Source organism: Alosa sapidissima, chromosome 24 (genome assembly GCF_018492685.1).
Source record: "Alosa sapidissima isolate fAloSap1 chromosome 24, fAloSap1.pri, whole genome shotgun sequence".
Classification (NCBI taxonomy): Eukaryota; Metazoa; Chordata; class Actinopteri; order Clupeiformes; family Clupeidae; genus Alosa; species Alosa sapidissima.
In genome coordinates, this window is record NC_055980.1 from 27,816,835 (window position 1) to 27,829,331 (window position 12,497).

General features: G+C 45.5%; 1 protein-coding gene across 2 annotated transcripts in view; it reads left to right on the forward strand.

Moving 5' to 3' along the window:
- The window catches only part of tmem104 (transmembrane protein 104), an 87,713-nt gene that overhangs the window by 2,021 nt on the left and 73,195 nt on the right, over positions 1-12,497 (forward strand). For both annotated transcript variants that reach the window (XM_042083101.1, XM_042083100.1), the window contains exons 3-6: positions 6,665-6,786; positions 6,964-7,045; positions 7,340-7,436; positions 7,610-7,693. In XM_042083101.1, the coding sequence (XP_041939035.1) occupies positions 6,665-6,786; positions 6,964-7,045; positions 7,340-7,436; positions 7,610-7,693 (385 nt within the window). The remainder of the gene's footprint in view (positions 1-6,664; positions 6,787-6,963; positions 7,046-7,339; positions 7,437-7,609; positions 7,694-12,497) is intronic.

A 12,497-nucleotide genomic window follows, 5' to 3' on the forward strand; every position in this document is an offset into this window, starting at 1 on the left:
TTTGACACACACACACACACACACACACACACACACACAGACACACACACAGCACTTTCATTGACAATTTCATTTACATTTCAGCTTTAACACACATTTGCATTTGCTACAAGCAATTCTGTGTCTGTGTGTGTGTGTGTGTGAACGACCCTATACCACACTGTGTGTGTGTAGTGTGTGTTCCTGAAATCTGAGCTCATCAGCACAGCCTCCACTGGGTCCAACTTCCCATTTCAAAACCACTTCCTGGGAGCTGCACACACACACGCACACGTGCCCGTGTGCCCATACACACACACACACACACCACACACACACAAACTTTTGTCCTGTAGGTCCACTGATGGACTAAGGGTTAGATACCCAGGTTGGCAGCAAACATACTCTGTACAGGTGTGTGTGTGTGTGTGTGTGTGTGTGTACGGCAGGGTGGTCTCCAGGAGTCTCTTGGTCTGAACCTGCTCCCAGGTGTGGGGGTCAGAGGTCAGCGGTTACAGACTCATTACAGGACGATTGACCTTATGACCTCCCTCTGCTCGGATTCTTATGGTTTAAATGGTCGTGTGTGTGTGTGTGTGTGTGTGTGTGTGTGTGTGTGTATTTGTGTGAAATTTACATAATCTGTGTGTGTGTGTAGTTGTTTTGCCACCTCAGGTTTATGTGTGTGTGTAGTTGTTTTGCCACCTCAGGTTTAAATGGGTGCGTGTGTGTGCGTGTGTGTGTAGGTGTTTTGCCACCACACTCAGGTGTGTTAGTTAGGTGAGTAGGTTCCAATATGTAAGCGACGCCGAGGCAGACGGTAGTAACGACTACTGGATTTCACTGCCTCATTTCGATGCCACTTACGTAGTGATGCACCGATGTGAAAATTGTGGCCGATACCGATAACCGATATTAATTTTGCTGTTATGGCCGATACCGATATTTACCGATGTCGATATATCTGTATAGAAAACACATTCTTATGATAATCAAATAAAGAGCTATTTTCCAAAATGCATTTTTTTTAAATAACGTTTCAATAGCCTACCTTAGAACACCAGAGGATTACAATATAATAGAATATATCTGTATTATTTTATATCCTGATATAAAAAGAGAGAATACTGAATGTCTGATATTTATGACAGCACTTTATGCAGATTAGCCTAGGTAGGTATGGCACACTATAGGCCTACTATTTATATTACAACTCTCCCTCTTTAATTCAGCTGTGTGGTTGAAGCCTGGAAATATTGTAAACAAAGTAGCATAGTAGCATAGTTGGCTAGCTTATCATAGTCTACTGATTGGACTGTTCAGTTTCCCCATGTGTGTTTAAGTTTAAAGGTAATACTTGTTCTCCTTGGTACAGGCACTTTTGGGAAACATTGGTATTGAGATGATCAGTCAACTTGAAACCAAGAGTTTTAAACAAATATGTGCAGCATGCTAATGTTGCTAAGCAGATTTAATAGTAATTTAGCTAGTCGTCTTCTATGAGTCCTTGCTTTCACGATTGTAATGTTTTATTTGGATTGCGTTGGCCCAGTCGCGCGTGTCCATTGAGTGAGCGAGAGAGAGCGGGGCAAAGAGAGGGGTGTTGTAAAATGGTGTTGCGGCTCCTTTAAGAGAGCTCCGTGTGTGTGTGGGGGGGGGGGAAGCTGGGAAGGAGGGAGATAGAGTGAGGAAGTGTATGCATGCGACTGGAGCAGAGAGTGTGGAAGTTCAAGTTGGAGTCTGTACACAGTGTGAGCGGTGTTACTGTCCGAAATAAAACTCCATAAAGTTCAGCTCGTGTATTTTGCTCATCAGAAATGGGACCGTGACCCCGACGTTATTTTATCTTATAACATCGGCCCTCGAATAACGAATCTCCCCTGCGTTTCTGACTACGGTCTGAAACAAAGCAGGAAAGGTTAACAGGGGGTTTATACTGTTTGGTAAAGTCTACAATGAAAGCAACGTAGGCTACCGCCAAGTAAAGCGGGAGATGTGTGTTGTTTATGCGGCCGCGTAAGCTGCAAAGCACTGCTAGACACTAGAAAGGGTGTGTCGGTTCTGCCTTTTCACACCGCGACACAGGTTTGTGGATATGAGTGTTGCGATTTCAGTTTTGAATCGCATATTGTTACAGCCCTATTAAATTCCTATTACGACCATATAACTACATTCTGCCTGACACAGTTATATTTAGCCTACCGCGAGAGATGTGCTAGGCGTGACATGACATGCAAGCCAGCCATCAACTTGACTGCAAGCAACGCGAGCAGCGCGATACAACGCAACGTTTTGAAAGAACTTTTGTCAGATGCTGATGTGTCTTCTTTCTGTCAGTCTTGTTGCCCTGCTATTTTAAATAAGAAATATGATGCAATAGAAGGGCATATTTAACGGATTCAGTGTAGACAGATAACACGCTTGGATCGCTACACACACGTCAAATACACAGGAATGATTATCGGCCTGTTCACATCGGCCCTATTTTGACATCGGACCGATACCGATGTGTAAAAAAATGACCATATCGGCCGATATTATATCGGCGGCCGATATATCGTGCATCACTACACTTACGTCTTACGTCTGCGTGTTTTTTGTTTTAATACGAAGCATCACTGCACGTCATGCGCCATCTGTAGCATCTTGCTTTGTTAGCACCACTTTCTATATACAGTTACATAAAGTGTTATAACATAAACACTTCAAGATGAGCTTAAAGCTGAGGGGTGCACCACATAGGCTAGTGCAGTGTTTTTCAACCTTTTTTGTCCCACGGCACACTTTTGACACTTAAAATGTCCCACGGCACACTAACATCCTGTGTAAAGAAAAAATAAACATACCATAGCCTAAAATAATAGACAGATATGGCCTTATTATGGCTTCTATGCAAGACCTGCTCAATAAAACAAGCGCCCTCTGTTTCATTTGTAGGTGACTATATCTAATTTAATTGTTGTTATGAACTGGATATGTGATGATTCTGTGAATACTGGATATGGGGCCCCCGTTGTACAATGCCTGCATACCACAAATAGTGCAATCATACAATCAATGAGAGCATGTGGTTATAAATTCTTTGATGCAACAGTTGCTTTTCTGAACCAGTGAGTGACATGTGGGTAATTTTCTGCAGCACACCTGATGATCTCTCACGGCACACTAGTGTGCCCCGGCACAGTGGTTGAAAAACACTGGGCTAGTGGGCCGTGTTTGCCTGCTTGCGTGAGCCCAGGCCATTGTCAAGTAGCCTACTATCAAGCAATGTCACAAGCTCTTGTCGAAATCTAGCAAATAACTACACACAAGCAAAAGGCTATGAAACAACACCAACAGCCTAGTAAACACAAACACTTGCTAATGCGCTAACTGGCATCTTTTTGAAATGTGATCAGCAAAGTTGTAACATGAAAACTTAAGATAGTGAAATGGTTGTTGTTGTTAAGGGTGGGTGAGGCCTTGGATCCTATGCAGTTTGCATAAAGTATGCATAGTATGCATACTTATGTATGTAAGTATGCATAATAGGGGGGTAGAGGATGCCCAAATTACACTACTTAACCTCCTGGACAGTCATCTGGGAGGTCCTGGCACACATGCCAGGCTCTTGTTTCTGGACTTTTCTTCTGCTTTTAATACTATCCAGCCACATGTTTTAGTTAGAAAACTAGTATCAGAATTTAATCTTGAGAATAATCTTGTGGGTTGGATTATGGATTTTTTTTAACCAACAGATCACAGAGAGTAAAGGTCAATGGGTGTCTTTCAGAAAGGTGCATCTCTTCCACTGGCTCTCCTCAGGGTTGTGTACTTTCCCCTCTGCTGTACATCCTCTACACAAATGACTGTAGAAGTCAGCATATAAATAGGCATATCCTGAAATTTGCTGATGACCCAGTCATTGTTAGTTTACTGCATAAACATGAATCCCAGCATGGGCCAGTGGTTGATGAGTTTTTCAGTTGGTATGACAAGTCTTTTCTTCAGTTAAACATCTCAAAGACTAAAATATATGGTCATTGATTTGAGAAGAAACAAATCATCTTCTCCACCACTGACTTACTGTATATAAATGGAAGCTGCATTGAGATGGTTGACCAGTATAAATATCTCGGTACAATGTTAGACAACAGGTTCAAATTTGATGTAAATACCGATGCTATTTGCAAGAAGGGACAACAACGGTTATACTTCCTTAGGAAGCTTAATTTGTTTAATGTGGATAAGGTAATGCTGTCTTTATTTTACAAATCTTTTATAGAATCTGTTCTCACTTTTTCTTTTATTGCTTGGTATGGAGGCATCAGTCTTAGGGACAAAAACAATCTTAGCCACATTGTGAAGGTGGCTGGGAAGTTGATTGGCTGTCCACAGTTGTCCTTGCTGACCATTTATGAGAAGCAGGTCATCCAGAAGGCAAGCTCTATACTGGACTGTAAAAATCATCCCCTTCACTGTTCATTTGAAGCTCTTCCCTCAGGCCAGAGACTAAGAGTCCCATTTTATAAGTCCAATAGGACAAACAAATCTTTTATTCCTAGTGCAATACGCCTGCTAAATTTGCACAATTTTGCTTTATTGCACAGAAACGATTCTGATGAGCATCTGTCAGGAACGTAGACTGATAAGACAGTTTCTTTCTTTCTTTCTTTCTTATTTTCTTTCTTAACCTTCTTAACTTATATTAACCAGTGTCTTTTACCCCATCTTGTGTCTTTGTGTATCTTGTGCTATTTATGTGTACCTGACTGCAAAACAAGTTTCCCTTTGGGACAATAAAGTTAACTGAACTGAACTGTACTTGCAATTGTGTTGTCCATGACCTGGCAGAACCCAGGCAAGGTATTTTAATGGCAAGGTATGGCAAGCCATCTGCACCGGATAAACTTGAAAACAGAGGAAAGATTGATTAGGCTACTTGCCATTGTGTGTGTGTGTGCATCCATGGAAGCCGTTTTAATATTTAAAGTTAGCGTGAGTGCGTGCGTGCTTGCGTACGTGAGGTGAGCATCAGAGATCGTGTAAATGAAGGCAGACTTCAGCAGGTGCAGTTTGCATACCAACCGTCCCTTACGCAACTGCACTACCATATACCACCCATAGTGTCTATTTATTTATTTTTTTATTTGCAAATGTACATACTATATTTATCCTCATATACTGCCTTATTCTATTCTTACTGTTCTGTTTTTATTCTTTATCCTTATATGTTAAGTGTATGTTGTACTTGCGTGTGTGTGTGTGAAGGTAGAGTGCACTAAGTACAGGTTAGTGCAGCAGTGAGAGTGTGTGTGTGTGTGTGTGAAGGTAGAGTGCACTAAGTACAGGTTAGTGCAGCAATGTGTGTGCGTGTGTGAAGGTAGAGTGCACTAAGTACAGGTTAGTGCAGCAGTGAGAGTGTGTGTGTGTGTGTGAAGGTAGAGTGCACTAAGTACAGGTTAGTGCAGCAGTGAGTGTGTGTGTGTGTGTGCGTGTGTGAAGGTAGAGTGCACTAAGTACAGGTTAGTGCAGCAGTGAGTGTGTGTGTGTGTGTGCGTGTGTGAAGGTAGAGTGCACTAAGTACAGGTTAGTGCAGCAGTGAGTGTGTGTGTGTGTGTGCACGTGTGTGTGAAGGTAGAGTGCACTAAGTACAGGTTAGTGCAGCAGTGTGTGTGTGTGTGCGCGTGTGTGAAGGTAGAGTGCACTAAGTACAGGTTAGTGCAGCAGTGTGTGTGTGTGTGTGAAGGTAGAGTGCACTAAGTACAGCTTAGTGCAGCTGTGTGTGTGTGTGAAGGTAGAGTGCACTAAGTACAGCTTAGTGCAGCTGTGTGTGTGTGTGAAGGTAGAGTGCACTAAGTACAGGTTAGTGCAGCTGTGTGTGTGTGTGCGTGTGTGAAGGTAGAGTGCACTAAGTACAGGTTAGTGCAGCAGTGAGTGTGTGTGAAGGTAGAGTGCACTAAGTACAGGTTAGTGCAGCAGTGAGTGTGTGTGTGTGTGTGTGTGTGTGTGAAGGTAGAGTGCACTAAGTACAGGTTAGTGCAGCAGTGAGTGTGTGTGTGTGTGTGTGTGTGTGTGTGTGTGAAGGTAGAGTGCGCTAAGTACAGGTTAGTGCAGCAGTGAGTGAGTGTGTGTGTGTGTGTAGGTAGAGTGCACTAAGTGCAGGTTAGTGCAGCAGTGTGTGTGTGTGTGAGGGTAGAGTGCACTAAGTACAGGTTAGTGCAGCAGTGAGTGTTACTTCCATACAGTCAAGTGTCAGTAGAGCTGAACGTGAGCTGGACAAAGTGTTACCGTGACAATGGAATGTTTACACCAAATCATTCAAATGTAACTGTTCAGAGGAAACATATTCGCCATGAACGTTCGCCACTGTTTACCAAATTAACGTACCTCGTGTGTGTGTGTGTGTGTGTGTGTGTTGTTTTACCCTCCTAAATTGGAGTATTCCAAGAAAGGCTTTACGAGAAGGTTTGTGTGAAGAATTAAATTAAAAGCCTTTAGTCTTCCTTCCCTGCAGTGTCAGACGAAGACCAGCAGGGGGCAGCATGTCCATGCGCAAATCCCATCAGTCACCATTCTGACTAAATTGTCCTCATCTCTCCCTCTCTCTTTCTCTCTCTCTCTCTCCCTCTCCCTCTCTCTTCCTCCCTCCCTCCCTTCCTCTCTCCCTCTCTCTCTCGCTCTCTCTGTCTCTGTCTCGGTGTAGGTGGGGATGGTGTACATGTTTAACCTGATTGTAGGCACAGGTGCCTTGACGATGCCCAAAGCCTTTGCCACCGCTGGTTGGGCCGTAAGCCTGGCTCTCATCTGCATCCTAGCCTTCATGAGGTGAGCAACACACACACAGGCTCTAGCCTACATAATGCTACACAAGCGCAGTAGTGGATCAGTGAGGTTTTGTGGTCGGCATAGGCATAAAACTGGCATGATTTCTCCCTCCCTCCCTCTCTCCTTCCCTCTCCCTCCCTCTCTCTCTCTCTCTCTCTCTCTCTCTCTCCCTCTCAGCTACATGACGACCACGTTTGTGATAGAGGCTATGGCAGCTGCTAACGCTCAACTACGCTGGAAACGCAGAGAACAGGACGAGGTCTGTGTGTGTGTGTGTGTGAACGTGCTGTGTGTGTGCGTGCTGTGTGTGTGTGTGTGTGTGTGAGATTGTTTGTTTGAGATAAGTATGTGTAAGTATTGAGTGATATGAATGTATGTTTATGATATGAATGTGTGCACCTGGCACACCTTTCGTGCATGTAGTCGGAGCCAATTTCAATTCAAATTCCGATTCTGAATTTTGCACAAGCCACACACACACACACACACACACACACTCAGTCAGTCATTGGCCTGTTGGGTCATTGCATGATGCATCTCTCTTCTGCTGCAGGTCAATGAGAGCGATTCCACATCAGACTACTCCGATGATGATGTCATCAGCCGGGGACGGTCAGACCCGGTGGAGACACGCCCCATCCTGTCCGTGCGTGAGTGACCACTCCCATTAGAGCTCAGAGCAGAGTGTGTGTGTGTGACCCCTCCCTCCCATTAGAGCTCAGAGCAGAGTGTGTGTGTGTGACCTTAAGGGCATAATGGTTTTTATTATGCTTGCTTATTAATTGTGTTTGTGTGTGTGTGTGTGTGTGTGTGTGTGTTTCAGAGAATCGTGGCGGTGCGGTGGATCATTTTGACATAGTGGAGCGAGTCGAGATGGGACAAATGGCCTCCATGTTCTTCAACAAAGGTACACACACACACACACACTCTCTACAGGCCTCATGTTCTTCAAGAAAAATACATCAACACACAAACACATACCTGCTGGTAATTCCAGATCAGACACACATTTTGATGTGTGTGTCGCTAATGTAGCATAAACACACAACAGAGCCGTCTCTATGGAAACTCACAACATATACAAGTGTGCTAACCCCTGAAGAGCATGTGCCGATTGGACTCCGCCTCCGCCTCCTCCCTGTAAGCAGTGGCTCATTGGAGGGGGATGGCTCATTAGCCCTTAACGAGGGTCAATTAAGAGCAGGCTAATTGCCTCTGTGGCTAATGGCATGGTGAGGAAATCAACCCTTTTGCCATATACAGCACATCTGTATGCTCAGGCATGGACGCGTTGGCATGGTGGCCCTTTAAGCATACTGCGCTGCATTTTAATGTAGTGTTTAAGTATGCGGTGTGTGTGTGGGTGTGTGTGCGGTAATATGCTGGCTAGGCAAAGGAAGTAGAGGTTATGTGTTTGTTTTCCCTGACGAGGCAAATTGATGGAGATTTGTGGAAATATGCAAGTTTAGCCTTTTAAATTATTTTTTCCAATTGTGCATTCATGTATGTTAGTGTTCCGTGTGTGGTGTGTGTTCCGTGTGTGTGGGGGGGGGGGGTCTCTCTTGAGGGACATGGAGGGTTGAGATGTGGGGTTCACCTTCACGCTGAAACACAAACTGCAGAAGCTTTGCACTCCGCAGATGTGTGTGTGTACTGTGTGTGTGTACTGTGTGTGTGTACAGTATGGGTGTGTGTGTGTACTGTGTGTGTGTGTCTGTACAGTATGGGTGTGTGTGTGTGTGTGTGTGCGTGCGCCCGTCCGCAGTGTATTGTAATGCGAAAACATTTGTCTTGAGCGGATGCTTTTTTTTCTTTGTCTTCTATCTCTCTCTCTCACACACACACACACGCGCGCACGTGTCTCTCACACACACACGCGCACACACACATGCGCGCGCACGCACGCACGCACGCACGCACGCACACGCACACACACACATGCGCGCACACACACACACATGCGCGCACACACACACACATGCGCGCACACACACACACATGCGCGCACACACACACACATGCGCGCACACACACACACACACACATGCGCGCGCGTGCACACACACACACACACACACACACATGCACATGCGCGCACGTGTACGGTGCAATATCTCAAGTGCATCGCTTTTGTCATTTGCTTTCTCTTCTCCAGCATAACAAGGCAAAAAGCCCTTCTGGGGCCGGTGTGGTTGCACTACCTGCTCTCCCCACTAGGTGGTAGACTCCCCCCACACTTTGCTGCTCCACTCCTCTCAGGACACACATACGCACACACACACACACACGTACACACACACACACACACGTACACACACACACACACGTGCACACACACACACGCACACACTCACACACAATTATGCAAACTTTAAGCAAACTTTTCTTTCTTCTTTTGATACACAATTGTCTATCAATTGCATCACTTGCAAGTGTATATCCTGTGTAGGCCGATCATGTTAATCCAAGAGCTGAGTGATAGCAATTATTTTCATAGAGTAGGCCTACACAATGGGCTATGTGCTTGTTAAGGGACCTGTCACAAAGAGGATGCTTTGCCATCGTGTGTGTGAGTGCACGAGAGAGGGAGACGAAGAGGTGCATGCGTGATGGCAAGTGTTACGGTTGAATAGTTTAACAAAACCATTTTAAAAATAGTTCGTAGGCTATTTAAGCATGCAATTTGTGTCCATATGTAGGCTATTAGCTACATTTTTGAGAGCCTAAAGGGCACGTTAATAGCCAGCTCAGGACGCGACTTAGTTCAGGTCTGATCAAATTACGGCTGGCCCTGGGTGCATGTAGTCCTTTCTGACAGTCCGTTTCAAAAAGGAGCAATTAGACTTTTTGACGTTCGCTATCGCATAATTTAGGACTTGTCTGTACTGTGTCCGCCGAGGTGTCCCGTTATTCACAATTAACGGACGAGGCGGAGGCAGAGAACTCCCGACGCGCAGCACCCGATGACCCGATGACAAATGACCACAGAGTAGCAAATGCAGGGATTGAGAGACACTTTACAGACAAAGTAGCGCGTTTCGTTCTTTATCCATTTCAATATCGGCTTATCGGTGGAAAAAATGACCGATACCGATTATTATAAAAATGCTAAATATCGGCCCTAATAATCGGCCCGGCCGATAATTGGTCGACCCCTACTCCACACCTCTCAGGACACACACACACACACACACACTCTGCTGCTCCACACCTCTCAGGACACACACACACACACACACACACACACACACTCTGCTGCTCCACACCTCTCAGGACACACACACACACACTCTGCTCCACACCTCTCAGGACACACACACACACTCTGCTGCTCCACACCTCTCAGGACACACACACACACACACACACACACACACACACACACACACTCTGCTGCTCCACACCTCTCAGGACACACACACACACACACACACACTCTGCTGCTCCACACCTCTCAGGACACACACACACACACACTCTGCTGCTCCACACCTCTCAGGACACACACACACACACACACACACACACACACACACACACTCTGCTGCTCCACACCTCTCAGGACACACACACACACACACTCTGCTGCTCCACACCTCTCAGGACACACACACACACACACACACACACACACACACACTCTGCTGCTCCACACCTCTCAGGACACACACACACACACTCTGCTCCACACCTCTCAGGACACACACACACACACTCTGCTCCACACCTCTCAGGACACACACACACACACACTCTGCTCCACACCTCTCAGGACACACACACACACACACTCTGCTCCACACCTCTCAGGACTCCTAGTGTGGCATTTGCATCTCACTTTACATTTGGTCATCAGTCACTTAATCCTGAACCACACACACGCACGCACATACATAGATACGCATGCGTGGGTAAGTTCTGTAACTCTCCTTATGCACACACACACACACACGTAGGTACTGTAAGTTCTGTAACTCTCCTTATGCACACACACACACACACACACATGCGTAGGTACTGTAAGTTCTGTAACTCTCCTTATGCACACACACACACGTAGGTACTGTAAGTTCTGTAACTCTCCTTATGCACACACACACACACACACACACACGTAGGTACTGTAAGTTCTGTAACTCTCCTTATGCACACACACACACGCGCATGCGTAGGTACTGTAAGTTCTGTAACTCTCCTCACACACACACACACACGCGCATACGCATGCGTAGGTGCTGTAAGTTCTGTAACTCTCCTTGAGTCGCTCTTCTGTTCTCCTCCACGGCTGATTCCATTAAAGTGCGGAGTGTTAAAACAGTCCGTCGCACTGACCTTTTCTCCAGGCGGTGTGTGTGTGTGTGTGTAAAGTATTGATTGGCTGTGGAGATGAGCTCCTAGAGAGGCCCCCAGCAGCCCCCTAATCAGAAATGAATTAGATTCACCAAGCCCACCGCGTGTGTGTGTCTGCGTGTGTGTGTAAGCGTATGCGTGCGTGTGCCTGCGCCTGCGAGAGAGAGCATGTATGTGCATGTGCTCCGTGTGTGTGTGCCTGCGCCTGCGAGAGAGAGCATGTATGTGCATGTGCTCCGTGTGTGCATGTGTGTTTTGCTCTGTGTTTGTGTGTGTGTGTTAGAGCGTGTATGCTATTTTCTGTATATATGTGTTTGTGTGTGTGTGTGTAAATGCATGTGCCTATATATAAGAGTGTGCCCATTGGCTGCACGCAGTCTACCAGCGTCTACCAGAAAACAAGGAATTAGAAGAACGAACGGAGCCAGAGCAGGGAGCACAGACTGAAAGAGGAGGGAGTTAGCCAGTAAAGTAAAAAGTACATAACACATGTACGTAACACGTTACGAAATATTAACGCATTGTGTTTACTTATTTCCTTTGTGGGGGCCTGATGTCATGTAACGGAGGCCGCAAAACCTGAAGCAGCAAGATTGTTTATTTTATTGTCTATGGAGTTAGCTGAAGATGGAACGTGAGGAATTGTAGGTTTTAAAAAGTTGCCTGATCAGTGATCACCACCACCAGACGCATCACGCACCGAGAGACAGAGGGACCAACATTTAGCCAATAAATAGTAGCTGTACGGCAAACTGTTTTTCACTCTTGTTAGAGAAAGTATACAATGTCAACAACAACACATTAAATTTATTTTATTATATTTTTGCATTATGCACCAGAACGCTCACCACACACCAGCTTGAGGTGGAGAGTGAGGGAGTGAATGAGCCAATTACAACAGCATGTTCCATAAAGATGATACTTTTCGGGTCCTCTCTATAAAGATCCAACTTGAACGTAGGCCCTATGATACTCCACACACACACACACACACACACTTATTACTTAGAGGGGCCACCTGTCAAAATAGGTGCTATATGGGAACCACTGTTTCCAGAGGTGCTACAGGTCTGAAAAAAGAATCAGGCTTGTTTTGTTTAAAATTATCAAAATGACTGGTCACCTCAAATTAGTGATACACTCGCATAAAGTTTCCTGACCTGAATTTACAGCCACATTTGGGGACCAGCAAAATAAGCCAAGATATTGTGATGAGTGGGGACCTCATTTACATAAACACGCCTACTATGATAAAAAACAACACACACGGGGACCTCATACATGATGGGGACCAATCTCATAAGCATAAGGATACACACACACACACCCACACAGTCAAGATTTTGGGAGAGGTGGGGACA